The 25,697-nt window shown below is 46.7% G+C and overlaps 1 protein-coding gene across 1 annotated transcript in view; it reads right to left on the reverse strand.

Annotated features, from left to right (window-relative positions):
• The window catches only part of LOC137424096 (glutamate receptor ionotropic, NMDA 2C-like), a 430,015-nt gene that overhangs the window by 122,680 nt on the left and 281,638 nt on the right, over positions 1 to 25,697 (reverse strand). Inside the window, exon 4 of the mRNA XM_068111563.2 lies at positions 5,105 to 5,313. Within this exon, the coding sequence (XP_067967664.2) occupies positions 5,105 to 5,313 (209 nt within the window). The remainder of the gene's footprint in view (positions 1 to 5,104; positions 5,314 to 25,697) is intronic.

Consider the following 25,697-nt stretch of genomic DNA (forward strand, 5'->3'; position numbering starts at 1 on the left):
GGTGAAATGAGGAATTGCGAGGCAATGCTCGGGAAGGATGTGTGTGTGAGCGTGGGAGAATTTTGGTGCCTGAGGCAATGTTTTGGAGATTTAGAAGTGTATTGTGGAAAGCGTGAGGTGATTGTGAATTGTATTGAGCGTAAAAGTGTACGGAGTAGTGTATGAGTGAAAAAATTGTGATTGTGCATTGTATTGAATGAATGAAGAAGCCTGGGAGGAAGGAGGGTGCAGGAGGCACCAGGTGTGATTGCACAGGTGTGCAAGTGAACAGGTGTATGGAGCAGTGTATGAGTGAGTAATGGTGATTGTGTGTTGTGTTGACCGAATGGTCTTGGAGGAAGGAGGGTGCAGGAAGCACCAGGAGTGATGGCACAGGTGTGCAAATACAGGTGAGCATGGTTGTATGGAATAAATGGTCTGGAATATATGGAGTATGGAATGGGTGGTATGGAGTGAGTATGGTGGAAACTGTGGAGTGGAGTGGATGGTGCGAAGGTGTGAATGGGGGAAAAGTGGACCCCTATCACGAATACCCGGGGAGGGTAGTTTAAGAGTTAGGTAGAGGGAGTAGGTAAATTGTGGTTGGATATTGGCATCTGTGGTGCGTGTGAAAGAATGGTGTTTGGATGGGTGCATTAGTGTCATGGAAATGGCTGGGCGTGTGGCCTGTTAGTGTGTGTAATTAAATGGGCACTCCGCCACTGTTAGGATGTCGGCCAGGTGAGGCCGCAGGTGGGCTCTGGGAGCCGGTAGAGTTGTGGATGGGGCCCGAGGATCCGGCGGACGGACCCGGGTAGTCCAGTGCCAGAGAGGGCACCGAGTGGGGAGAGCGCCAGAGGGCCTTCCCCAGTTAGATAGGTTAGGGTAAGGAGCAGATAAGCTCGGAGGCAACTGCAGTGGTGGAGGTGTGCAGGTGGGTAGACCTGCTGGGAGAGCCACACGACCCAGTCCTGAAATTGTGCAAAGGCACAGGGAGTTGAATCAGGGGAGTGAGACCCCAAATTGATGAAGCACCACAGTTTGGTCAAAGGGGAATTGGTTCTTAAAACCGCATAGAGTGTAAGATGGCCAATGGATTGGCAGGAAAAGACCCCGGGTAGTGTAAAGTGTATTAAAGTCATTTAGAGGATAGTTAGGGTTGGAATCTCCTCGCACCATCTACATCCATTCACCTGAGGTGACAAAACTCCACACCATGCCATGTTTTTATTATTTTTGTGCAAATGTTTGGAATGTGAGACGCATCATGACGTGGGTGTGACATTGTGTTGTTGTTCCATCTCATCCTCCTTAAGAGGGATTGATGATGAATTGGTGATGGCAAATTTTGGATTAATGGGATTGTGACGAATTTGGTATAGGGGAAATATAGGGAGGACGAGATGTAGTGACGGATTTGTAAATGTGTAGGCTTTCGTAAATACGGGGAGGGGCAAGGGGGGCAGTGTAGGTCACATGTGGGGGGCGTACGTAGGGACGAACCTTTCTCAGCTCGCTCCCATGCGCCCCTCATTCTGCATTGCCTTGTTTGATGTGTACCCTTGCGCCCTTACCCCTCACCTGTCTTCTCTGTCTTCCTTCCCCGACCCATGGGTCGTGCTCTCTGGGCACTGAGGGGAGCGTGCGGGAGTCCGCCATTGTGTGCCCGAATCCCTGCAACCAGCTGCCTGCATCCACGCACCACTTATGGACCACATGTCTGTGGCTGAGCACCACTCATGGACCCCACGGGTTGGGCCATGGCCCCTCTGCTGGGACCGGCCACGATGGCCCAATATCTTGCTTGCGGACCCGGTGAGGTGGCACCAAGCCCACAGGTGAACCACCCATAGTCGGCCCCTGTGGGCCATAAATAAAAATGGACACGTTCTGTGCTTTTTATATCCACTAAATAGGCCGCCAGTAAGAAGAACAAGTTGACAACATCAGGAAGAACAACGGCCAGCAGAGGGAGCCGAATAACAAGACCACCAACAGGGTTTTGGTTTTTTATTATGGAATTATGGAATTCACATGGAATTATGGAAGCACATGACGTCAGGGTCGTGTCATAGCGTCAGTGTGCTTCTTTGGTTAAATTCCATATTCCTGACTGTAAACATCCTGACTGGTGATCATCACAGCAGAGACGATGTGTTTAAGTGGCAAATGACACGTGTTGCTGGCAGGTCATGAAGCAAGCGCTGTGATGGGACTCGATCTGTGCCCTACTGCCTCGTCAAGTTAGGGGGTTTGATACATATATATACACATATAACCCTAAACCCTAACCCTAGACTGCCCGGTGCAGTGTTGCTTGCAAAAAAATGTAACATTTTAATGGTAATTTATTTATTTCAACAAAAAATTCAAAGCAGTTCTCTATATGCAACGTTTTTGTTTTTTGTTGAATTAATCTGCTGCTACTGTGAATTAAATATTTTGTGGATGGCAAATTAGAATATTTTGTGGATGACAAATTGGCAAGCGAATTTGAAGAACTCATCCGTGGACTGTATTGTAATGGTGTGTATTATCAGAATTTTGTGTGATCCTGCAGTTGTTGCCTGCAGTAGTCGTTCGTTGATGTTATGTACAAAAACCTTCATTTTTGATTTTATTTGAATAAAAAAAAACAAAATTTTTTTTGAATCGGTTTAAAACAAAAACAAACCTTCATCCGTTGATGTTACGTACAAAAACCTTCATTTTTCATACAAATCAATCATCCCTTTATTTGGGCGGTGCAAATTGATAACAGTCCGCTGCCTACTAATTATGGGCATATATAATACATTGTGGTTGTACAGCTCGGATAGATTGCAATTCGTCAGTGGACTGTATTACAATTGACCTTTACTACATCATCAAATCCTGTTTTTGTGCATCTTGAGTTTTCAAGGTCAGGGGGGTCATCGACGGACTGTTTCGCCTCACTGGGTGTGCGAATGAATGATGCCCCGCGGATTTCAACCACGGATTTCAACGCGTCCATCACGCCTAGTACGATATGAAAGATTTAAATTGAAGCAAACAGAAGAACAAAACTTCTAGATTCAAGTTTGTGAGCACATACCAACAAACGCAACAAGCCGTGAAGGATGAACCATACTGAAGCCACCCTCATCACACAGGAAGTTGTAGGCTTTGGAGTTATTTAGGGACTCTGCTTTGCCGTGGTTTTAGGAACTTTGCTGTATGGAGTTAAAGGCCGCCAGTCGGCCATCGTTGGTCGGAATACAAAACAAAATCTTCTGCATATGTACACTCTCATGTATTGGCTTTGTGCCAAGCCTGAACAAAATCGGACCTTGCATGTCGAGAAATGGTTGGGGACACGTTTAATTAACAAAATGGCCGCCAGTCGGATATCTTGGATCTAATCTCGAAACAAAATCACATGCATATGTAACATATCATTCTTTACCTGTGTGTCAAGTTTGAACAACATCAGTAAATGCATGTCGGAGAAATGGTTGACAACGTGTTCAATATCGGGTTTTATACAACTAAAATGGCTGCCAGTCGACCAGTCGGCTATCTTTGATCAAATCGCAAAATAAAGTCAGGTGCCCGTGTATGCCATCATGTACTCTGGTTGTGACAAGTTTGAGCAAAATCTGTCCATGTATGTTCAAGAAATGGTTGAGGACATGTTTAGTTACAAAATAGCCACCAGTCAGCCATCTTGGATCTGATCTCGAACAAAAATGACGTGCATATGTAAGCCATGATTAATTATCTGTGTGCCAAGTTTCAACAACATTAGTAAATGCATGTCCGATAAATGGTTGAGGACGTGTTCAACATCTTAAGGATGTTGAGGACGTGCCAGTCGGCCATCTTTGATTGCATCGCGAAACAAAATGATGTGCAAATGTATACCATCATATATTGTCTTTGTGTTATATATGAACAAAATCGATCCATACATCTCTGAGATATGGTTGCGAACGGACGGACGGACAGACAGACAGACGAGACCCAATCTATAAGCCCCTGTTTCGCATTAAGTCCAACGGGGGCTTTAATCTACCACTAAATACAACTACTGTGCAACAGGTAATTACATCAAATATGGGAGATTGTTTACGTGTTTACCAACATCGCCAACTCAATGACATACTGGCGAGAGTAAATTGAACCCCCTGACCTCGAACTCTCGTTCAGGAGATCTCGTGCAGGTGGGATTTAATAATGAGGAAATGGAGAATGCTGGGAATTTGCACCGTTTTTTGTGATCCTGCAATTGTTTCATGAGGTGTGTTCCATTACCAATAAGCTTGCTATTGCATGCCAAGCAAGCCGTTCCTTATCAACCGTTTTGATGGAGTGCTTGCTTGAGTGCTGTCCAAGCTGCTTGGTAATGGAACACACGCCTGCAGTAGCTGTTCGTTGATGACGGGTGACACCTGCATTTTCACACTATTCAGCCCTGGCCAATCTGGCTAATTATGTACAAAAAAACCTTCATTTATAATACAAATTGCTCATCCATTTATTTGGGCGGTGTATTGGCCGGACCGCTGGTCTTGTCCAGACCGCTGAGGGAGGTAAGGACTTGAAGAAACGAGGCGTTGAGGACCTGAAGCCACATTTCACCTTGCATAGAATTTCTGCGGTCCCTGCTATTATGCTGCCAAAGGACATTCCTAGCAAACTCCCTAAATATTTCAAACTCTATTTGGAACCAGGTTATCTGCTCGTACTTAATAAAGTGGCCTCCGGGACAAGCAGTTTCTTGGGCATCCTCGGTGGAGTGAGAACCTTCTCCACTCAGAACTCGGGATGGTGTACAAGGCCATCTGCAGTACCATTAGGTATATGTCCACAATGTGGGGAGGCGTTCTACGTGAACACCTGGTTAACCGGCAAAGCTTTGCCAAGTGTTTGCATCTTCAACTATTGTAGGATGATAAGTTGAGCCTCTCTGTCGTCCATCTTAGTAAGGGGCTAGATTTTTGAGAAATTGTCACAATTGCTCCTCAGCCTCAATAAAAGTGGGGCTCATTTGTTTGGGTGTCAATCATGGTCCCAGACTGTGGTTTGAAGCAGTTAGAATCATGTTAAAGGTGAGATCAGGAGACATGTGACAAACGAAGTACTGTGTACACTTTTCACTCACTTTTTTGTCTTCACTTGCTTGCGGCAGGGAACGGTATTCCGCATGCACATGCGAGTCAAAGGGTCCACATCTTCCACCACCACGAACGGCTTTTCTTCCAGTGTGACAACGCTCAGGTGCCGATCGTCGGTCGGTTTTGATTCCGAGAACTCGTACCGTGGCCACACCGGGTAAGTGAGGATGAGAGAATCTCGTTCCCATTTTCCCACCTGATCCAGAAAGTGCATGTTAGTATACGAGATAACTAGACATCCCATTACAAAATGGAATTATAATGAGCTTTACCATTTCCTGCAACTGCAGTGTCTAAAGGCCTCATCTTAAACCAGAACTAAAAAAACAACAACCCACAAGCACCACAAATATACAGAAGGCCAAATTGTTTTAGGTATGCAAAGCTACAGAATAAGTTGCAGTTTCTATAACTTGTCATAATAAAGTCTTGTACCAAGTTTCAGTTGAATATGTTAAAGAGTAGGACAGACAGACGGACGGATGGACAGACGGACAGATAGACGGACAGCAAAGAGCCTCTGGTGAAGCCGGTAAGGGACTAATAACCTCTCATTGTTAATAACCTCTCATTGTTAATAACCTATCATTGTTAATAACCTCTCATTGTTAATAACCTCTCATTGTTAATAACCTCTCATTGTTAATAACCTCTCATTGTTAATGGTGAGTGAATTTTTTTTCCATCTATTCAAGGGAAATTAACAGATGCAATTGCCCTTTTATGTTATACAGTACACATGGCTTGTGTTACCTGTGGGTACAACACCTGTGCACACAGTTATTGTATGCGTTGATAGATTACAGTTAACCAATAACCATTGTAACTCTGAAGTAATTCAAATGCAAGTACACTGATATTAACTGCAATGCGATCTACTGAATTGGGTGTCATTTATTACTTAGACTGTAAGTATGCGATGGCTATATTCTCTAATTAGTCTTACCCCAAATGGGTTACGAGACTAACACCCCTGTCGGTTTGTGTCCACGTCTATATGTTTCCGTTTAATTTTTTTTCTCTGCAACTGTTTGTCCAATCAATGCAAAACTTTAAACTTAGGAGGCACTCTCTACAGAGAATATTATATTGCGAATATAAACTCCACATGGAGAATAAAGTTTGACAAAGATGATGTCATAGGTAAGTGGTATTCCAGCCATAATTAGTTGAATCAAAATCCTTATCCGAAAAATCTAAACATCTTGTATCTGATTTATAACCTGATGTGAGTGCATAGTTAAATTTATGTGTCATCAGTCATGTGGTCTGGCACCATATTAGATTGAAAAAAAAAATGCAAATATGTTCTTCTCCAGAACCGCTTAACAGATCGATATCTACCTTCATACATGCGATGGACTAGCCATGCGGAATATAGTTTGAAAAATGTTTTCCTGTTCATATTCATTGACGCAATTTAGCCTGAATGTGCACAAAAGTACAGGTCGTTAAATATCCTAATAAACAATCAATAATCGATAAATCTACAGATAACAGCAATGTATGTGACATGGACGATACGGGTATTTGTGCCATAATATCCTCTTTTTATATATATATATGTATATATATATATATATATATATATATATATATATATATTTATGAATTTTGGGGTAGTGATATATAGATTCAGGTAGATCTGCATCGGTAGGTGCTCCGATTATCGTGGGTAGAAAGAACCATTTCGATGTGCATAGGTCAGGGACCTGTTTAGCCGAATGTCAGGTAAATGTATCTCCGTTGTCATACGAGGATGGCCCTTGTGTTAACTAGGTAGGGCTTATGGTAATTCCCCTGTTCGTAAAACCTTGTGATTTATCCCATTATCCTTTATGACACTGCATTTAGACACTAGTTAGAATCCCACATTTAAATGCCCATTGATTAAACCAAATATATAATAAAACTAACCGGAAACCCAGATCAAACACTACCACTAATTACCCCGACTGGTTGAGCACACATCACTCGGGCAGGCCGAGAGCCATGCCCAGAAGGACCCCATTGGGCGGGAGTTGACCAACCATGAGGCAAGAGCAAGAAGCGACCCGCTGATTGATGAAGGAAGGCCGAAGAGGAAGCAGTGCGCCGGTTGACCAGGTACCACCAAGGATGTCAGAGGTGGACGGGCCGCTGATTGGTGGAGAGCTGGACAATGTAGCGGTGGCCTGCGGGGGTTGGTAAGAAGCACTGATGATGTCCCGACCCCGACGATAAAAGAACTCTCTGGCCAACATTTTTTCTCTCTGGCTCTGGACCGTCTTCTTGCCCTGGACTTCACTTGCGTTGTCCTGGTCTCTCTTGCTTTCGGACTTTGGTGGAGACGGTTGTGCGCCAACGATTATTCCTCCCCTATCTTCACGTAATGGACCTCGGTGCAGGCGACAGCGGGCTGAATTTGGCAGGCGGAAACGACACGCGGCTGGCCGCTGGAGAGCAACTAGGCCTCATGAATGGGGGTGTGCGAGGCCTGTTTTTGCACCAACGGCTGGGCGGTTCCCGCCAACGCATCGGACGAGTTGGACGATCCCTCACGATACCACGGGCGAGTCGGAGTTAAGTTACACACCACGCTTTTATTTTCATTTATATTCTCCTGTGTCTGTGTTATACGTCTGGTGTGGGGACGTCCCGATTAGGAATTAGTTTCACCGTCGCGATTTTCTTTGTCTCTGCATTTCTTATAATAAATCCTTTCATTATTTTCTGTACATTTATAAATCGGTTTTTGTTTGAGTTGTTTTCTTTGCAGGCGTTGGAACTGGCGGCGAACGCGACAGATAAGCTTCAGCTTCCTCTTCTTCTTTCTTCCACCCGTGTATATACAGTAATACCCTGGCCTACGTCATTAATTGGTTCCATAAGCCGTGACGTAACTCTGTTTTTGACGTAAACCGGGCTTAATGTCTTTAAAATGCCTTAAAATGAAGACAAACACCGTAAAAGTGGAGTAAATAACTGGAGGAGGCTGCGGCTTCGCAGCAAATTGCAAATTGCAAATTTGCAAATCCATGCACATGTGCACATGCACACATCGATCGGTTCGTCAACGCCGGATGCCGGCGAGGTGCCCGACGAGGCACCCCGGCTCGAAGCATGACACGGTCGTTCATTTCACATGGGCCATGGGCCATGGGGCTTGACCTCGTCACGGACATTGCACACTCTGCACGGTGATGTGACGTGACGTCTACCACGGACGGTCGTCCGAGCCGGCATCGTCATGTTTCGCCGTTGCCACGTTACGTTGGTTGTTTGACACAGTAAAGGAACCTTTACACAGTAAAGGAGTAATCACAAAAATACCAGCGAAAGGCAAAGCAAGCACGCGACCGCAGCACAGGACAAAATGCATATGGCGTCGCCTTTGTTTTGAATGAGAACCAGCAGGTACGCGTCAACCGTGAACTGGCTTGTGTGCCGAGTGGTTCCGCGGCCCACTTCACCATGGCGTGCTTTACCCAACGTGTCCGAGCAGTTTCACCGGTGGTCGTGTCGTGTCGTCTGTGATGAACGAACGAGCTCGGGGTTCCGTGAACCCGGCCGCCCCGGGGATTGACGCTCGCCTCCGAGTCATAGGCGTGCCCTGTCTTTCCTCGAGCGGCCGAAGTTGCATGCTTCTTTATTTTTGGATGATGCGATATACACAGAAACGATGATGTACAGGCAGGCATTTGCAAATCCATGCACATGTGCACATGCACACGTCGATCGGTTCGTCGATGCTGGATGCCGGCGAGGTGCCCGACGAGGCACCCCGGCTCGAGGCATGACACGGTCGTTCGTTTCACATGGGCCATGGGCCATGGGGCCTGACCTCGTCGCGGACATTGCACACTCTGCACGGTGACATGACATGACATCTGCCACGGACGGTCATCCGAGCCGGCATCGTCATGTTTCGCCGTTGCCACGTTACGTTGGTTGTTTTACACAGTAAAGGAACCTTTACACAGTAAAGGAATAATCACAAAAATACCAGCGAAAGGAAAAGCAAGCATGCGACCGCAGCACAGGACAAAATGCATATGGCGTCGTCTTTGTTTTGAATGAGAACCAGCAGCTACGCGTACGTACAGTATTTTTAATGTGCTTTTTATTGTATTTTAAATTGTTTTTTAGCTTCTTTTATTGTCAATTTATGTACTATTTTATTTATTTTAAATATATTTTTAAGGAAAAATTTGATTTTTTTCACGTCCGTAGGAGTGACGTAAAGTCGCACATAATGACGTTCGCTGAACTGAAATTTATTCTAGAAGAGTGGCGTAAAGTCGGATTTGATGTCGGTCGAAATGGCGTAAAACGGGGTATGACTGTATCGTGAAATCCGCTAATTGAACTGAACGCCTTTGGAGTTAAAGCTGGCTTTGGCTATCCGTAATTTCCCCGGTATTAACCAAGGGGGAGTCATGCGACTATATATATATGTATATATATATATTTATATATATATATATATATATATATATATATATATATATATATATATATATATATATATATATATATATATATATATATATACAGGGGGCTGCAAAAGTAGATATACAGTAATGAAAAACAAAACGTGCGCACAAAACGTATTTTATTGATTATACAAGCATATCAATAATAACATATCAATAATAAACATATTAATCCCTCAAATGTTCAAACTGTTTGCCCCCGGCATTCACACACTCCACTAGTCGAGTGTGGACACCCATGCACACTCTGGCACAAAGGTCTTTATCAGCATCAATTTCCTGGCAAGCTTCCCGTATGAACTGAATCATGGCATCAACAGAACGTGGCTTGCGTGCGAAAACCCTGTCTTTTACACATCCCCAGAAAAAGAAGTCCATAGGGGTGAGATCCGGCGAACGTGGTGGCCAGTCAATGGCTCCCCGACGTCCAATCCACCTGTTGGGAAATTATTTGTCAAGTAGCGCACGCACAGTGTGCTACTTGACACATGGTAATAATGGTAATGAATTATTCATTATTAATAATGTCATTATTACCATTATTAAAATGGTAATAATGATTTTAATGAATTAAATGAATTCTAGTATGGAGAGATGATCGCCAGCTGCACCGGTTAGTCTGCAATGGCCGTACCATGTCAGCTAATCGGCTTAGGGCTGAGTGGCAGCAACTGACAAATGTGCCTGTATCCAGAAGGCTAGTCAACCAACAACTGGTTCAAGCAGGCTATTGTGCCAGTCGTCCCCTGAGAAAGCCATGCCTGACAAGACAACACAGCCAGCGCCGATTGCAGTGGGCCAGAGACCACTGTCAATGGCAGCCAGGACACTGGAATCACATGACCTTCAGTGACGATCCTAGCACCACTATTATAATACTGGTAATACTGGTATAATCCTTACTGTATACCTACTTTTGCAGCCCCCTGTATATATATATATATATATATATATATATATTTATATATATATATATATATATATATATAGACTTGGCATTTAATATGGAATATATATTTTTTCTTGACTTGGGTTTACTTTCTGAACTCAGTATATCAATCTGGTGAGTTTCTTTTACCCTTCGGTGATGTCTTTGTTGAAAGAACCATGTCACTGATTGTCTTTCACAGCAAGAAGTCAATAACAGGATTATATCACAGGTGGCGTGACAAAATGTAAAGACAGGTACATTTGACGATTGGCTTCACAATCGGGTATATAAGGGTTGTTGCGTTCTGTATTAGTGGAAAACAACTGCTTCACGTCCACAAAAGTTATTATTGCCGCTTCCTCTGGAGATGGTCCGTCAACTTGACAATGCTGTTTGTCATGGAGTGGTGGCTTTACTTAGTTCTGGCATGAAACAGTGTGCTATTGCTCGGCAGTATGGCATCACTCAAGGTCAGGTGTCAAAGATCCTGAAACGAAATGCTCAGAGGGGTGTCCCTACTCCAATACCGAGGCCAGGACGTCCACGCAGAACCACAAGGAGAGATGATCGCCAGCTGCACCGGTTCGTCTGCAATGGCCGTACCATGTCAGCTAATCGGCTTAGGGCTGAGTGGCAGCAACTGACAAATGTGCCTGTATCCAGAAGGCTAGTCAACCAACAACTGGTTCAAGCAGGCTATTGTGCCAGTCGTCCCCTGAGAAAGCCATGCCTGACCAGACAACACAGCCAGCGCCGATTGCAGTGGGCCAGAGACCACCGTCAATGGCAGCCAGGACACTGGAATCACATGACCTTCAGTGACGAGTCTAGATTTCTGGTCTATCGTCAAGATGGCCGCGTCCGAGTGCGCAGACAAGTGCATGAAGCCCACAACGAAGATTGTATAGTGCCAAGAGTCCAAGCTGGAGGCGGTGGGATGACCGTTTGGGCTGCTTTTCATGCAGGGGGCAAATCTGACCTGGTTGTTCTGAATGGAAACCTGAACCAGTTCAAGTACAGGGTCATTCTGGAAGAAACATTGCTTCCATTTGCTCATGCAGCCTTTCGAGGAAACTTTGTCTTCCAAGATGACAATGCACGGCCTCATCGTGCTCGCATGATCCAACACTTTCTTGCTGACCGTGGTGTAGAGCATATGGAGGAGTGGCCTGCCATGTCCCCGGATATGAATCCGATAGAGAACTTGTGGGCAGAATTAACGCGTCAAATCGACAACTCGGACCAGCAGCCTACCTCTGTGCGTGAATTGCAGCAGACTATTGTCACTGCATGGCAAGCGATTCCTGTCCAAGCCTTGGCAAATCTCGTGAACAGCATGCCTCGACGTGTACGTGTTCTCCTGAATGCTCTTGGGGGTTACACGAAGTACTGAACTGTAATTTTACTGTCCGTAATCCCAGTCATAATTTAGCATTTGTTTTTGTTGAAATTTTTTTTGGCTAATGTGCAAAATAAAGAGATACTTCTGGAAAACGTACAGAAGTTTAACACAATACTGTCCGTGAATTGAGTTCGATATCAGTTTACATCACTTTCAAGGATCAATGTATTTGTTTCGAAATGTCAAATGTGGTTTTTGTTTCTTTTAAAGGTCACATTAACAAAATCTAAAATAATTTCAACATAATTCCAATGAACTTTTGGTTCTAAGTCATCTTGAAAAGTAAGTTCACCCCAACAAAAAAAATATTCCATATTAAATGCCAAGTCTGTATATATACAATTATACATATATATATATACCGGGAGTCCTTACTTAAGGCTCATGATGTGTTCCCACAAAGTCGAGTGTAATGCGAAGAAGTATAAATCGAATTTATTTTTCCCATAAGAACAATGTTAAATAGGAGGTATGCATTCCTGGCTAAAAAAATTCGGACATAACATTAAAAAACAAAAGTATGTATAAATAATACAGAACATGAATAAAAAACAATAGAATAAAGAAATTTAATAAATCTCCATTAAGACATCACCAAAGATTATTTAAATAAAAAACATTAACGAAAGGAAGTGGCAGCATTCACGAAAGGAAGTGTCCTGTGCCACCTTCAGCCGAACGGCAGGCATTGATAGCCAGTTCATGAAGGACTTTGGCAAAAAAACATACGCAGTCTGAATGTTTATACACACTGTGAATTGCGAAATTACAAATGGCGAATCCATGAATATTACGGGTGGAAACCTTCTAATCAATTCTTTTAAACTCATTCTCTCCATATTTTCATTCCAAGCAGCATAATCACAATCACAAATTAATACCATAGCATTAATATAACAAAATACAATGTTACAAACACTCATGATGTAAACGAATATAGACTCCGATCTGACGTGATAACCAATACTGATGAATCTGCCAGTGAAACAGGGCAGATATGAAACACTTCGAACAAATGAAAACTCAAAATCATAATTATATTGAGAACTGTATGAAACTTCCCACCCACCTTTGGATGGATAAAAGCGGCGTCGTTCAGGTGGGAATTCAAAATCACAATTGTATTGTTGTTGTATTGAGATATTATCAATCCAGCGAATGTTCGTCATCCTGTTTACTTGTGGATCGGGAGCGGCTTTGTTTCAGTGTAAACTCAAAATCATAATTGTATTGAGAAATTTATGAACAATGAACAATGAACAGTCAATGAATATGAACAGGAAAACATTTTTCAAACTATATTCTGCATGGCTAGTCGATCGTATGTATGAAGGTACTGAAGGAGCTGTGCTCCAACTCGAATCGAAAGAATGGACGCGACAAAAAGCTGGAATTCGTCCGAGTTTCTTTATTGCATCAAATCAACTCGGGTACTCTGAAAAGCCCGTTTATCGGGCAGCATTATATACAAGCACTCGAATATCTCATGCCAGAGCGTTTGCCCTTAAAAGGCGCGACTGGGCGTGTCCGGGAGACCTGGGCGAGTCTGGACATGCCCGGGAACGGCGAGACTGGGTGTCGCCGGACGGGCCGGGCGTGCCTGGACATGCCCGGGAACGGCGAGACTGGGTGTCGCCAGACGGGCCGGGCGAGCCTGGGAAAGGCGAGTCCGGGCATGCCCGGGAAAGGCGAGACTGAGTGTCGCCGGACGGGCCGGGCGAGCCCGGGAAAGGCGAGTCCGGGCATGCCCGGGAAAGGCGAGACTGAGCGTCTCCGGGCGGTCTGGGTGAGCCCGGCACAGCGATCGCTCCGTGGTTGCGTCCTCGGCAGGTGTAAGGCGATTGTGTATGTTCAGCGGCAACCGCTACACACGCCCCCCCAGAATCGACTTGCACCGGCAGGGTCAATTTAAGGGGGGTCCTGATGACCCGGCCAAAGCGACCCCTGGAGGGTCGTGGGGGGGGGGGTGGTCCGGTGTGGGGGTGGGTGGTCGCCCCCCATCCACGGGGCCGTCCACGGGCCCGCCCCCCGTCCCCTGAGGCACCGTGGACGGGGGGCGGCCTCGCCGCGGAGGAAGGGCCAACCGAGGTGGTTGGTCGATGTCCACGTGCGCCGGCTTGAGGCGGTCCACCGAAATCCGGTCCGACCTGCCGCCGACGTCGATGACGAAGGACTTGTCGTCCCGTCGCTGGACCCGGAAGGGTCCGTTGTATGGCGGCCTGAGTGGCCCCCGGTGTGCGTCATGATGCACGAAAACGTACTCCGCTGTGCGAAGCGCTGGGGGGACGTAGGCCTGGGGGTCACCATGGTGGGACGGTGGCACGGGGGCAAACCGTCGGGCGTTCTCCCTCAGGTCCGAGCGCTGGCGAGCTGCGGACCAGGGACTGGTGGCGTCGGGCACGAATTCGCCTGGGAAGCGTAGCGGCTGGCCGTAGACCAGCTCGGCGGTGGACGCCCGGAGGTCCTCCTTGGGGGCCATGCGGAGGCCCAAAACGACCCATGGTAGCCGGTCGGTCCAGCCGCCGTCCTGAAGGCCGGCCATGAGCGCGGCCTTCATGGAACGGTGGAACCGCTCACACAACCCGTTGGCTTGGGGGTGGTAGGCCGTGGTATGGTGGAGCCTGACCCCCAGGTTGCGGGCGACCGCGCCCCAAAGCTCGGAGGTGAACTGCGGCCGAAGAGATGTCCGCCGGTGCGCCGAAACGGGCGACCCAGGTGGCGATGAAAGCCTGCGCCACGTCGGCGGTGGTGTTGGAGACGAGGGGAACGGCCTCCGGCCACCTGGTGGTCCTGTCCACCATGGTGAGCAGGTGTGTGAAACCCCGTGATGGGGGGAGGGGGCCCACCAGGTCCACGTTGACGTGGTCGAAACGCCGTTCGGGCATGGTGAAAGGTGCCAGCGGGGCCTGGGTGTGTCGGTGGACCTTGGCCTGTTGGCAGGCCGTGCAGGTGCTGGTCCAATTGCGGACATCCCGTCGAAGGCCGTGCCAGACGAATCGCGCTGACACCAGCTTCTGGGAAGCTTTCCGGCCCGGGTGGGAAAGGCCGTGGAGGGAGGCGAACATGCGGCGTTGCCAGGTAACGGGCACGATGGGGCGAGGCTGGCCTTGGGAGACGTCGCAGAACAGGACAGTGTCCGTGAAGGGGACGTCGGCCAGGCGGAGGCCCGTGTCCGCCGCCCGGAGGGCTTGCACCGTGGTGTCGGTGGTCTGGTCAGCCACCATAAGCGCGAAGTCCACGCCGAGGTGGACCGCGTTCGCGCTGGCCCGAGAAAGACAGTCGGCCACGGCATTGTCTTTGCCTGCGACGTGCCGGATGTCCGTGGTAAACTCCGACACGGCGGAGAGGTGGCGCTGCTGGCGGGCCGACCACGGCTCCGTGACTTTGGCCATTGCGTAAACCAACGGCTTGTGGTCGACGAAAGCCGTGAAGGGTCGGCCCTCCAGGAGGTGGCGGAAATGGCGAACGGCCAGGTGTAGACCGAGGAGCTCCCGGTCAAACGTGCTATATTTGAGCTCGTTCGGCCGGAGATGCCGGCTGAAAAAAGCGAGTGGCTGCCAAACCCCGTTCACCCATTGCTCATGTGCGGCGCCCACCGCATAGTCAGAGGCATCCGTGGTGAGGGCGATGGGAGCGTTGAGCACCGGGTGAGCGAGCAGTGTTGCGTCGTCGAGGGCCCGCTTTGAGCTTGTAAATGCCGCATCCATGGCTGCGGACCAGACGACGTCGTGTTTGGCCGGCTTGCCCCGGAGGGCTTCGTATAGGGGCTGCATGAGCTGAGCAGCACGGGGCACGAAGCGGTGATAGAAATTCACCATGCCGAGGAACTCCTGCAGGGCCTTGATGGAGCGGGGATGCGGAAACGCGGTGATGGCCTCGACCTTGGTAGGCAGCGGCACGGCCCCGTTCGTGGTGATGTGGTGGCCCAAAAAATCAACGGCCGTCGTGCCGAAGTGGCATTTGGCCGGGTTGACGATTAGGCCGTGCTCGCTGAGGCGCCCGAACAGTGTTCGGAGGTGGAGGAGGTGCTCGGCCTGGGACGCACTGGCGACGAGGATGTCGTCCAGGTAGACGAAGAGGAACGGCAGGTCGCGCAGCACGCCGTCCATCAAGCGCTGGAACGCCTGAGCCGCGTTCTTGAGGCCAAATGGCATTCGAAGGAATTCGAATAAGCCGAACGGCGTGATGACGGCCGTTTTTGGGACGTCGGCCGGCCTGACAGGTAGCTGGTGGTATCCCCGTATCAAATCGATCTTCTAAAAAATGACCCGTCCTGTCAAACGGGCGGAGAAGTCTTGAATGTGCGGAATCGGATACCTGTCGGGGGTGGTAATGTCGTTAAGGCGGCGGTAGTCGCCACATGGGCGCCAGCCGCCCCCCGGCTTCACTACGATGTGTAGTGGCGAAGCCCACGCGCTATCGGAGCGCCGCACGATGCCGAGGTGTTCCAAAGCGTCGAACTCGGCTTTGGCCACGGCGAGCTTGGCTGGGTCGAGGCGGCGGGCTCTGGCGTAGACCGGCGGGCCCGTAGTTGGTATGTGGTGCTCGATACCATGTCGTACCGCGACGGCCGAAAACGTCGGCCGCGTGAGGGCCGGAACTCCGCGAGCAGGCGAGCAAACTCGTTCGCCGCCGGGAGGGTGCATGCTAGCTCGGTCGGCGCGGAGCTGCTCAACGTGCATGCCAGGGAGCTGAAGGTCTCGGCATTGACGAGGCGACGCCGTTTGACGTCAACCAGCAGCCCGTGTGCGCAGAGGAAGTGGGCGCCCAGCAGAGCCATTGGCACGCTTGCGGTCACAAAAGTCCAATGAAAGCGCTGGCTGCCGAAGCAGAGGGTGACGTTGCGCGGGCCGGAGGTGCGGAAGGCCAATCCGTTGGCCGCCACCAAGGAGGGGCCGCAAACCGCGGACTGCCTGTCCTGATCGGAGGTGGGTATGACACTCAGTTGGGCGCCGGTGTCACACAGGAAGCGCCGTCCGGACGCTTTGTCCCTGATAAAAAGTAAGTTGCCAGTGTGGCCGGCGCTCATGGCTGGTAATGAACGCCGGCCCGGCCATTTCCCGACTTGCCGAAAGTGCACGGGAGTCGGCATGTCCGGGCCTTTTGTCCGAACCTGGCATGGTAGTAACACCACGCCTGGTCAGGTGTAGGCCCCGGTCGTCGTGTTGGAGGCGGTCGGCGCGGCGTAGCAGCCGCCAATTGCGCCGGCAGTTCGGCCGCCGACCGTGCCAGGTGCTCGGGCGCCATGGGCGTTGCTTCGGACGGCGGCGGTCTCCAGGTCGCTGCCCCGATGCGTTGGCCTGCCGAGGAGATCTTGTCGGCTTCCCTGGCGAGGGCGTGGGGATCCGTGATCTGCGTGCTTGCCAGGGCGAGGCGCACCTGGCTAGGCAGCTGACGGAGGAACAGCTCTTGAAAAAGAAAATCCGGGGCGTGCTCCCCGAGCAACGAGAGCATGTAATCCATTTGCTCGGATGGGCGCGTGTCGCCGAGCTCGGGCAGGTCGAGCAGGCGCCGTGCGCGTTCCGCCGATGAGAGGGTGAAAGCGTCGAGGAGGAGCTTCTTGATCGCGCCGTACTTGTCAGCGGCTGGCGGGTGCTGGAGGAGGCTGAGGGCGCGGGCCGCGGTGGCTGAGCCGAGTGCTGCTACCACATAATGGAAGCGGGTGTCGTCGGCGGTGATGCCTCGCAGGGCGAACTGGGAGTCCGCCTGGGTGAACCAAACCGCCGCCTGAGCCTCCCAGAAGGTAGGCAGTTTGAGGGCAACTGCCGTGTCCATGTCGGTAGGTCACCAATGAAGGAGCTGTGCTCCAACTCGAATCGAAAGAATGGACGCGACAAAAAGCTGGAATTCGTCCGAGTTTCTTTATTGCATCAAATCAACTCGGGTACTCTGAAAAGCCCGTTTATCGGGCAGCATTATATACAAGCACTCGAATATCTCATGCCGGAGCGTTTGCCCTTAAAAGGCGCGACTGGGCGTGTCCGGGAGACCTGGGCGAGTCTGGACATGCCCGGGAACGGCGAGACTGGGTGTGGCCGGACGGGCCGGGCGTGCCTGGACATGCCCGGGAACGGCGAGACTGGGTGTCGCCGGATGGGCCGGGCGAGCCCGGGAAAGGCGAGTCCGGGCATGCCCGGGAAAGGCGAGACTGAGTGTCGCCGGACGGGCCGGGCGTGCCTGGACATGCCCGGGAACGGCGAGACTGGGTGTCGCCGGACGGGCCGGGCGAGCCCGGGAAAGGCGAGTCCGGGCATGCCCGGGAAAGGCGAGACTGAGCGTCTCCGGGCGGTCTGGGCGAGCCCAGCACAGCGATCGCTCCGTGGTTGCGTCCTCGGCAGGTGTAAGGCGATTGTGAATGTTCAGCGGCAACCGCTACAGTACCTATCGATCTGTTAAGCGGTTCTGGAGAAGAACATTTTTGCATTTTTTTTTCAATCTAATATGGTGCCAGACCACATGACTGATGACACATAAATTTAACTATGCACTCACATCAGGTTATAAATCAGATACAAGAAGTTTAGATTTTTTGGATAAGGATTTCGATTCAACTAATTATGGCTGGAATACCACTTACCTATGACATCAGCTTGGTCAAACTTTATTCTCCATGTGGAGTTTATATTCGCAATATAATATTTTCTGTGGAGAGTCCCTCCTAAGTTTAAACTTCAGCCGTTCTCAAGTTATAGACCTATAACAGACTTTGATTTTTCACCTTTGACCTCTTGGCCACAAATTATAATCAGTTAATCTTTACATCTTGATGCATACCTGTACCAAGTTTGAATTAGATCACTTCAGCCGCTCTCAAGTTATAGACCTATCACGACTTTGACCTTTGCCCCCAAAATCTAATCAGTTCATCTTTACATCATTATACATACCTGTACCAAGTTGAAATTGGATCACTTCAACCGTTCTCGAGTAATAGACATATTACAGACTTTGACATTTGACCACTTAGCCCCAACGTCTAAACAGTTCATCTTTACATCATTCCACATAATTGTACTAAATTTGGTCAGAATCCCATCACTGGTTCACAAGTTATTGCAGTAACAGGATTTTCACCTAACATGACCTCTGACCTGTTGACCCCAAAATCTAATCAGTTCTTCTTTACCTCATTATACATACTTGCACCAAGTTTGACTGAGATCCCTTCAGCCGTTCTCAAGTTATCGCGGTGACGACAACCTATCACGGACGGACGGATGGACAGACACGGAGGGACAGTCGGATGGACAACCTGAAAACATAATGCCTCTGGTGACCCCGTCGGCAGAGGCATAAATAACCAGGTCACCTCAATCAGTGACAAATATCTACCAATCACATCACCCATACCAATCATACCACTCCTACCAATCACACAACCCCAACCGAAAAAAATTCTGCCAATCACACTACCCTATCAATAAAAAAAATGCCAGTCACACTACCCTACCAATCATACTAAGACCAATCACAACACCCCTGCCAATCACATAACCCCTCCCAAACACACAACTCCACCTCCCTAGCTGAATGAATCATATGGGTGATTACACCATCAATCATGTTACATTTATGGGATGTGATGCTCCTTTGGCATCTCACAAATTATTTCGTAATTGATCAATCTGAATCAGAACCATCATGCAACAACTTGGGGGTAAGGTCGACTTAATAATAGAAAGAAAAATTAAACCTATTCATTCCCATTTTTGAAACATGCATGGCATTCATTGGTTGTCACTCATATTACAAAAAAAGAAACGTGGTAATTATTTTGTGCAAATTTGCTGCAAAAGTCTCCTCAAACTGTTGTCCTCACCACAAAAGTACCATTATTTTTGTTGGCCTCTGAGTCATGGGAAAACATTACAAACAGTTTTTATTAAAATCATCATATTTTAGGCAGGAGAGGCATACAATTAGAGTAAGGTACCGTCGCTTGCGCAACACTTTACAACACAAGATAAAACTTTAAAATGATAAGGCGCACAAGTTTATGACAAACAGTATTCCAATAATTATGCCAAAAACAACCATTATTCAAATAATGATGCCAAAAACAACCATTATTCAAATAATGATGCCAAAGACAACCATTATTCAAATAATGATGCCAAAAACAACCATTATTCAAATAATGATGCCAAAAACAACCATTATTCAAATAATGATGCCAAAAACAACCATTATTCAAATAATGATGCCAAAAACAACCATTATTCAAATAATGATGCCAAAAACAACCAGTATTCAAATAATGATGCCAAAAACAACCATTATTCAAATAATGATGCCAAAAACAACCATTATTCAAATCATGATGCAAAAAATAACCAGTATTCCAATAATGATGCCAAAAACAACCATTATTCAAATAATGATGCCAAAAACAACCATTATTCAAATAATGATGCAAAAAACAACCATTATTCAAATCATGATGCCAAAAACAACCATTATTCAAATCATGCCAAAAACAACCATTATTCAAATCATGCCAAAAACACCCATCAACCATATAAAACACACTGTGTGTTTGTGTGTTCGTGTATTTGTGTGTTTGTGTGATGTGTTTCCCCCTTCATAAGGGCAGCTTTTAAAAGCTTTGAGTGGGGTTTAATGGGCAATCTTTGAACACGAGTGTGTGCCCACTGGTTAAAAGATCTGAAAGACTCCAAGGACCCAAAATACCCCAAGGATCCAAAAGACCCAAATGACCCTGAGGATCCAAACGACCCAGAGGACCAAAAAGATCCCAAGGACCCAGAAGAGCCCAACGACTCTGAAGACCCAAAATACCCCAAGGACCCAAAAGACTCCGAGGACCCAAAATACCACAAAGCCCCAAAAGGCCCCTAGGACCCAGAAGACCCCAAGGATCCAGAAGACCCAAAAGATCCCGAAGACACAAAAGACCCTGAAGACACAAAATACCCTGAAGACACCAAATTCCCCAAAGACCCATAAAACCCTGAAACCCAAAAGATTGAAAACACCCCAAGCCCCTTAAAGACCTAAAAGACTCCAAGGATCCAAAAGACCCAAACAACCCCGAGGATCCAAACAACCCAAAATACCCCAAGGACCCAGAAAAGCCCAACAACTCTGAAGACCAAAACGACTCACAAAGACCCAAAAGGCCTCAAGGACACAAAATACCCAAACGACCCAGAGGAACCAAAATACCCCAATGACACAAAAGACTGCAAAGACCCAAAAGACTGAAAAGACCCTGAAGACCCAATGGACCCCAAACACCCAAAATATCCCAAAGACCCAAAATACACTGGAAACCCAAAAGACAGTTAAAGACCCAAACTATACCAAAGACCCAAAGATCCAAAAGACCCAATAGACCCTGAAGACCCAAATGACCCAAGCGACCCAGAGAACCCAAAATACCCCAAGGATCCAAAAGATCCCAAAGGCTCAAAAGACCGAAAAGACATTGAAGACCCAATGAACCCCAAACACCCAAAATACCACAAATAAATAAAGAAGATATAAGCACACCTGACACTAGGCCCAGGCTTCAGAAATTGGCACACTCAAATTTGACAGGCTTATACTAGTTATTCAAATAATGATGCCAAAACAACCATTATTCATATAATGATGCCAAAAACAACCATTATTCAAATAATGATGCCAAAAAGAACCATTATTCAAATCATCATGCCAAAAACAACCATTATTCAAATCATGATGCCACAAACAACCATTATTGAAATAATGATGCCAAAAACAACCATTATTCAAATCACGATGCCAAAGAAAGCATAGTTTTGTGTCATTTCACATAAATGCATATGCTGTGGATACATTTTAACACATCAGCAGCTTTAACGACAAATGTAATCTACTAGCACACATGCAGATGGGAACATATACAATGTGATGGCCAAGATCTGCTTGTAAGATTCCAAAATTCGTAATGAGTTGTGAAATGGGCAATCAAAAAAAAGTAGGCACTGCACCAATGGAAGCTCTTCTTAAATCATCTAATGGTTTGTTTCATGAGATAAAGCGTACAAGAAGACATCAGCCTTACATTGAACTTGTATAGCTAAAGTTGGATGGTGAGCCAATATCTAAACAAGACCGAATGTCTAACAGCGGCGTAGCCGGGCTTGTAAAATACTAGGGCATTGCCCGTACTATATCTATATCTAAAATTATATCCCCCCCCCTCTATTTACATGAAATGGTTTGGTCCAAAGCGAACGGCTTGCGAGTACGGTGACAATCCCCCCCCTCTATTTACATGCAATGGTTTGGTCCAAAGCGAACGGCTTCCGGAGTTTGGTAAAGAAATCGCCATCGCGTGCACAAACGCGCAGGAAAGCGAATGAATCGCAAATTCGGTTTTATTAGTTTTAAAACATAGTTTAACGCCAACATAGTTTGCAAACGTGAAATAAATGAATACGCTCTCAAATGTGCCATCCGAGGCAGAGTGTGTCCTCCACGTTCGGCACACGCGATCGTTCGCTGCTCTCTGATTGGTTGAATCGTTTTTTGGACATAGCTCGGTAAGTAATTGTCCGATTAATATGAAACCTTGAAAAGGCACATCCTCGGGTCCCCAGCAATATACCTGGCAAGTTAAAAGTATATCGGACCCGTGGTTGTCGAGAAACAGCGGTCACAGACAAACAGACGTACAGACGTACAAACGTACAAACAGAGATTACTGGAATTATAGATAGATTATAAACCACAAACACATGATTAGCTTTTTAAACAGTCGCTAATGCTGTTTATAACAAATTAAACAAAGACATTTGGAGGAATCCCGACATCCGTGAGGTAAGTTTTACTTACAAAACTGAGGGAAGATCTACTGTAATCTATATATTCCACTAGGATTGGGTTAATAACATGCTATAAAAAAACCGAGGCGAATTCCTTACTTCCGCGGTTGTCCGTACACCGCTTATCATTGATTCTTGAACCATACACCGCTTCAATCTATCAACTTTGTATTCATGACATTGGGATTAAAGTGTTATGGTCATATTTACTATATTATTATTATTACTATAACGAAAACGATACTACTGAAACGATACACGACTGCATTAAGAAACCTGGGCTTAATTTGTCTGAAGTAGAGTCCCTGTATATAGAGAGTTGTGTCAACTCAAATTTGGACGCCATTTTGTGTCTAAGTGTGTCGGATTAGATATACATGTACATTCGCGATATGGGGTGATATATTCTAAACCTGCTAAAAAAAATTTTACTACACATATTTAGTCTTATTATTACATACAGGTGATATTTGTTTTGTCAAAAACTCAGCTATTGCCGTGAAAAAGAGCTGTGCGGTGATATTAAAAGTGGTATGGCAATGCATATTACAAGCCAACACTGCATATAAGAGCTAACATGATAAGTAAGACAAACCAATGCTGTCGTTCTCTGAATTTTAATAACTTTTAGAAAGGAGTGTGGGCATATCCAATATTTTTTAAAGGGTGCCGAGAGCAATTCCGGTGTAGGACTTCCAGCCGACATATAGTCTAACACACTTAAAACAAATTCTGTACATGGTATTGCCATATTTCTATAGTGTACAACTTTAGTTTTATCGACATTTATATTCAATTTCCATTGTAATGATTTAACAAGCTGCAAGTCAGCTTCTGTCTCTGACATAAGGAAAACGTCATCGGCATCTAGTAAGATTGAAACGTTCATTTATTACTACACCCTTGCCCAGAACTCTGATGGATATTGCCTGATCGATTAATATGTTTCATAGCTGGCGACTTAATTAACACTTAATTTTCGACTGCGCCAAGCCGTAATTAAACAGAGAAAAAACTTTTAAAAATACCTGCAGTGTGCACGGTTCGTCTAGTCGAACAGATATGGAAAAGCACAGATAAGACGTCGTATTCACCATAACTTGTTTAATTTCACCAGGAACACGATGAGGCCAACACAGTAAACATTCAGTACAAAACTTGGTTCATACATTCAGTACAGAACATGATTCATACATTCAGACCGTAAGAAAACTCTGCCCGTAATACAACACTCTGACCAGACCAACACTTCATCCCACTACGTTCACTCCTCACAAGTGAAACTCATCACTACTCCGTTCACTCCTCACAAGTGAGACTCATCACTACTCCGTTCACTCCTCACAAGTGAGCATCCCCCTCACAAGACGCATGAGCACTGTACAAAGCAAACAATAACTCGTCAAATTTTGGACGTATGGATGGCTGCACAACCCGCAAAAAAATTGAGCAGGTCCCCCCCTAAAATTGCTTTTATGATTGCCGATTAGGCTAAAGATTTTAAACCAAAAAAATAACTTGCCTCGGAATAAGTTTTGAATGGACGGACAGACAACTGAAAACAAAACGGACCATGGGTTTCCCACCCCTATAAAATCAAAATTAATTCCCTCTGAAAAAGTACAGTGACATTGCCCGCAGACTACCCAACCGCAGACCAGGCAATGTCACTGTACCGGGACATTTCATCAATCAATGACAATATGCGGTCCGCTAGGACTACCTGAAACAAATTGAGCAGGGTTCTTCCCACGGAAATGCATTTTTGGTCAGCTCCTTGAAGATTATAAACAAACACAAATCACTTCCCTTTAAAAGGGTTTTCAACGGACAGACAACCAAAAAAAAACCGAGCAGATAGAATTGCTTTTGAACATCGATCATCAAGCGGCGTGGGCCTACCTGGCAGAGTCTCGAGGAGTCGATCGCTTTCCAGCTCATTCGTCTGACTTTTGCTTCCCAAATTTGTCTTCTGACTTTATCACTTGGAAATCTATACATCTTATATTTCCCAGATTGGTTTGAACAACCAAAAGCAGAACAACCAGTCATTTTGTTTGGCAATAAACAACATTCCCGTACCAAGCTGACGTTCACGCACGGTGAAGTTAGACACAAAATGGCGCCACGAAATCACGTGACCAGAAATCTCGGGTCAGCGCATGGCGCAACTCTCTTTATACAGGGACTCTAGTCTGAAGCGGTCCGAAGGTGAGGCATGAAGCCTAAGGCCTATACGTGCCGTTTTGTTCGAAGAGCTGTAACATCTATGCTTTCGGTAATTTGATGGTCCTTTTAACAATCAGTCTGTTTGTGTTTCACACTGAATGAAAAACTTAAAGGTAGAGCATGGCGAGCATATATGACAGGTTCGGCGATATGTTCGGAGGGGGTGGGGGGAGTGGAAGGGGGAGGGGAAAGATATACTACATATACATATTTATCTTTTGGGGGGGGGGGGGGGTTGGGGGTTGACAGGCACCTCCGTTTTGGGGGAGGAGGGATGAGAAGGAGAAAAAAATTACCCATGCAAAGAGAGCTTTAACCTCAGTGTTGCAAAGCTAAAAAAAATTAAATTGTAATACCCTCTAAACTCAGTGTTTCCCAGGTAAAAAATTAAATTGTAATACCCTCTGCCACCAACACCAGGTGGCGCTACATGGTACACATTTACATAGAGAATTTACACCCCTCCCCCAGTCCCCCACACCCCTGCATGAGGCCATGGCCACATAGTCTATGTTACCCCCCAGCCAAAGTTGTATTTGTATTTGTACCCCGAGTAAAGTATATAGGTGTTTACAGCTGGAGTACCCGGCGTTGCTCAGGCGAGAAAGAAACATTAACATATTTGAAATGAGGGCAAATATAATGGAAAAGCAATTACATCCAAATCAGAATCCATCACAAATGTCAAATCATCATTTCACCTTTTTGTTGAATATCTGCTGCTGAATG

This window comes from Myxine glutinosa, chromosome 3 (assembly GCF_964187855.1).
Source record: "Myxine glutinosa chromosome 3, kmMyxGlut1.1, whole genome shotgun sequence".
In the NCBI taxonomy this organism is placed as follows: Eukaryota; Metazoa; Chordata; class Myxini; order Myxiniformes; family Myxinidae; genus Myxine; species Myxine glutinosa.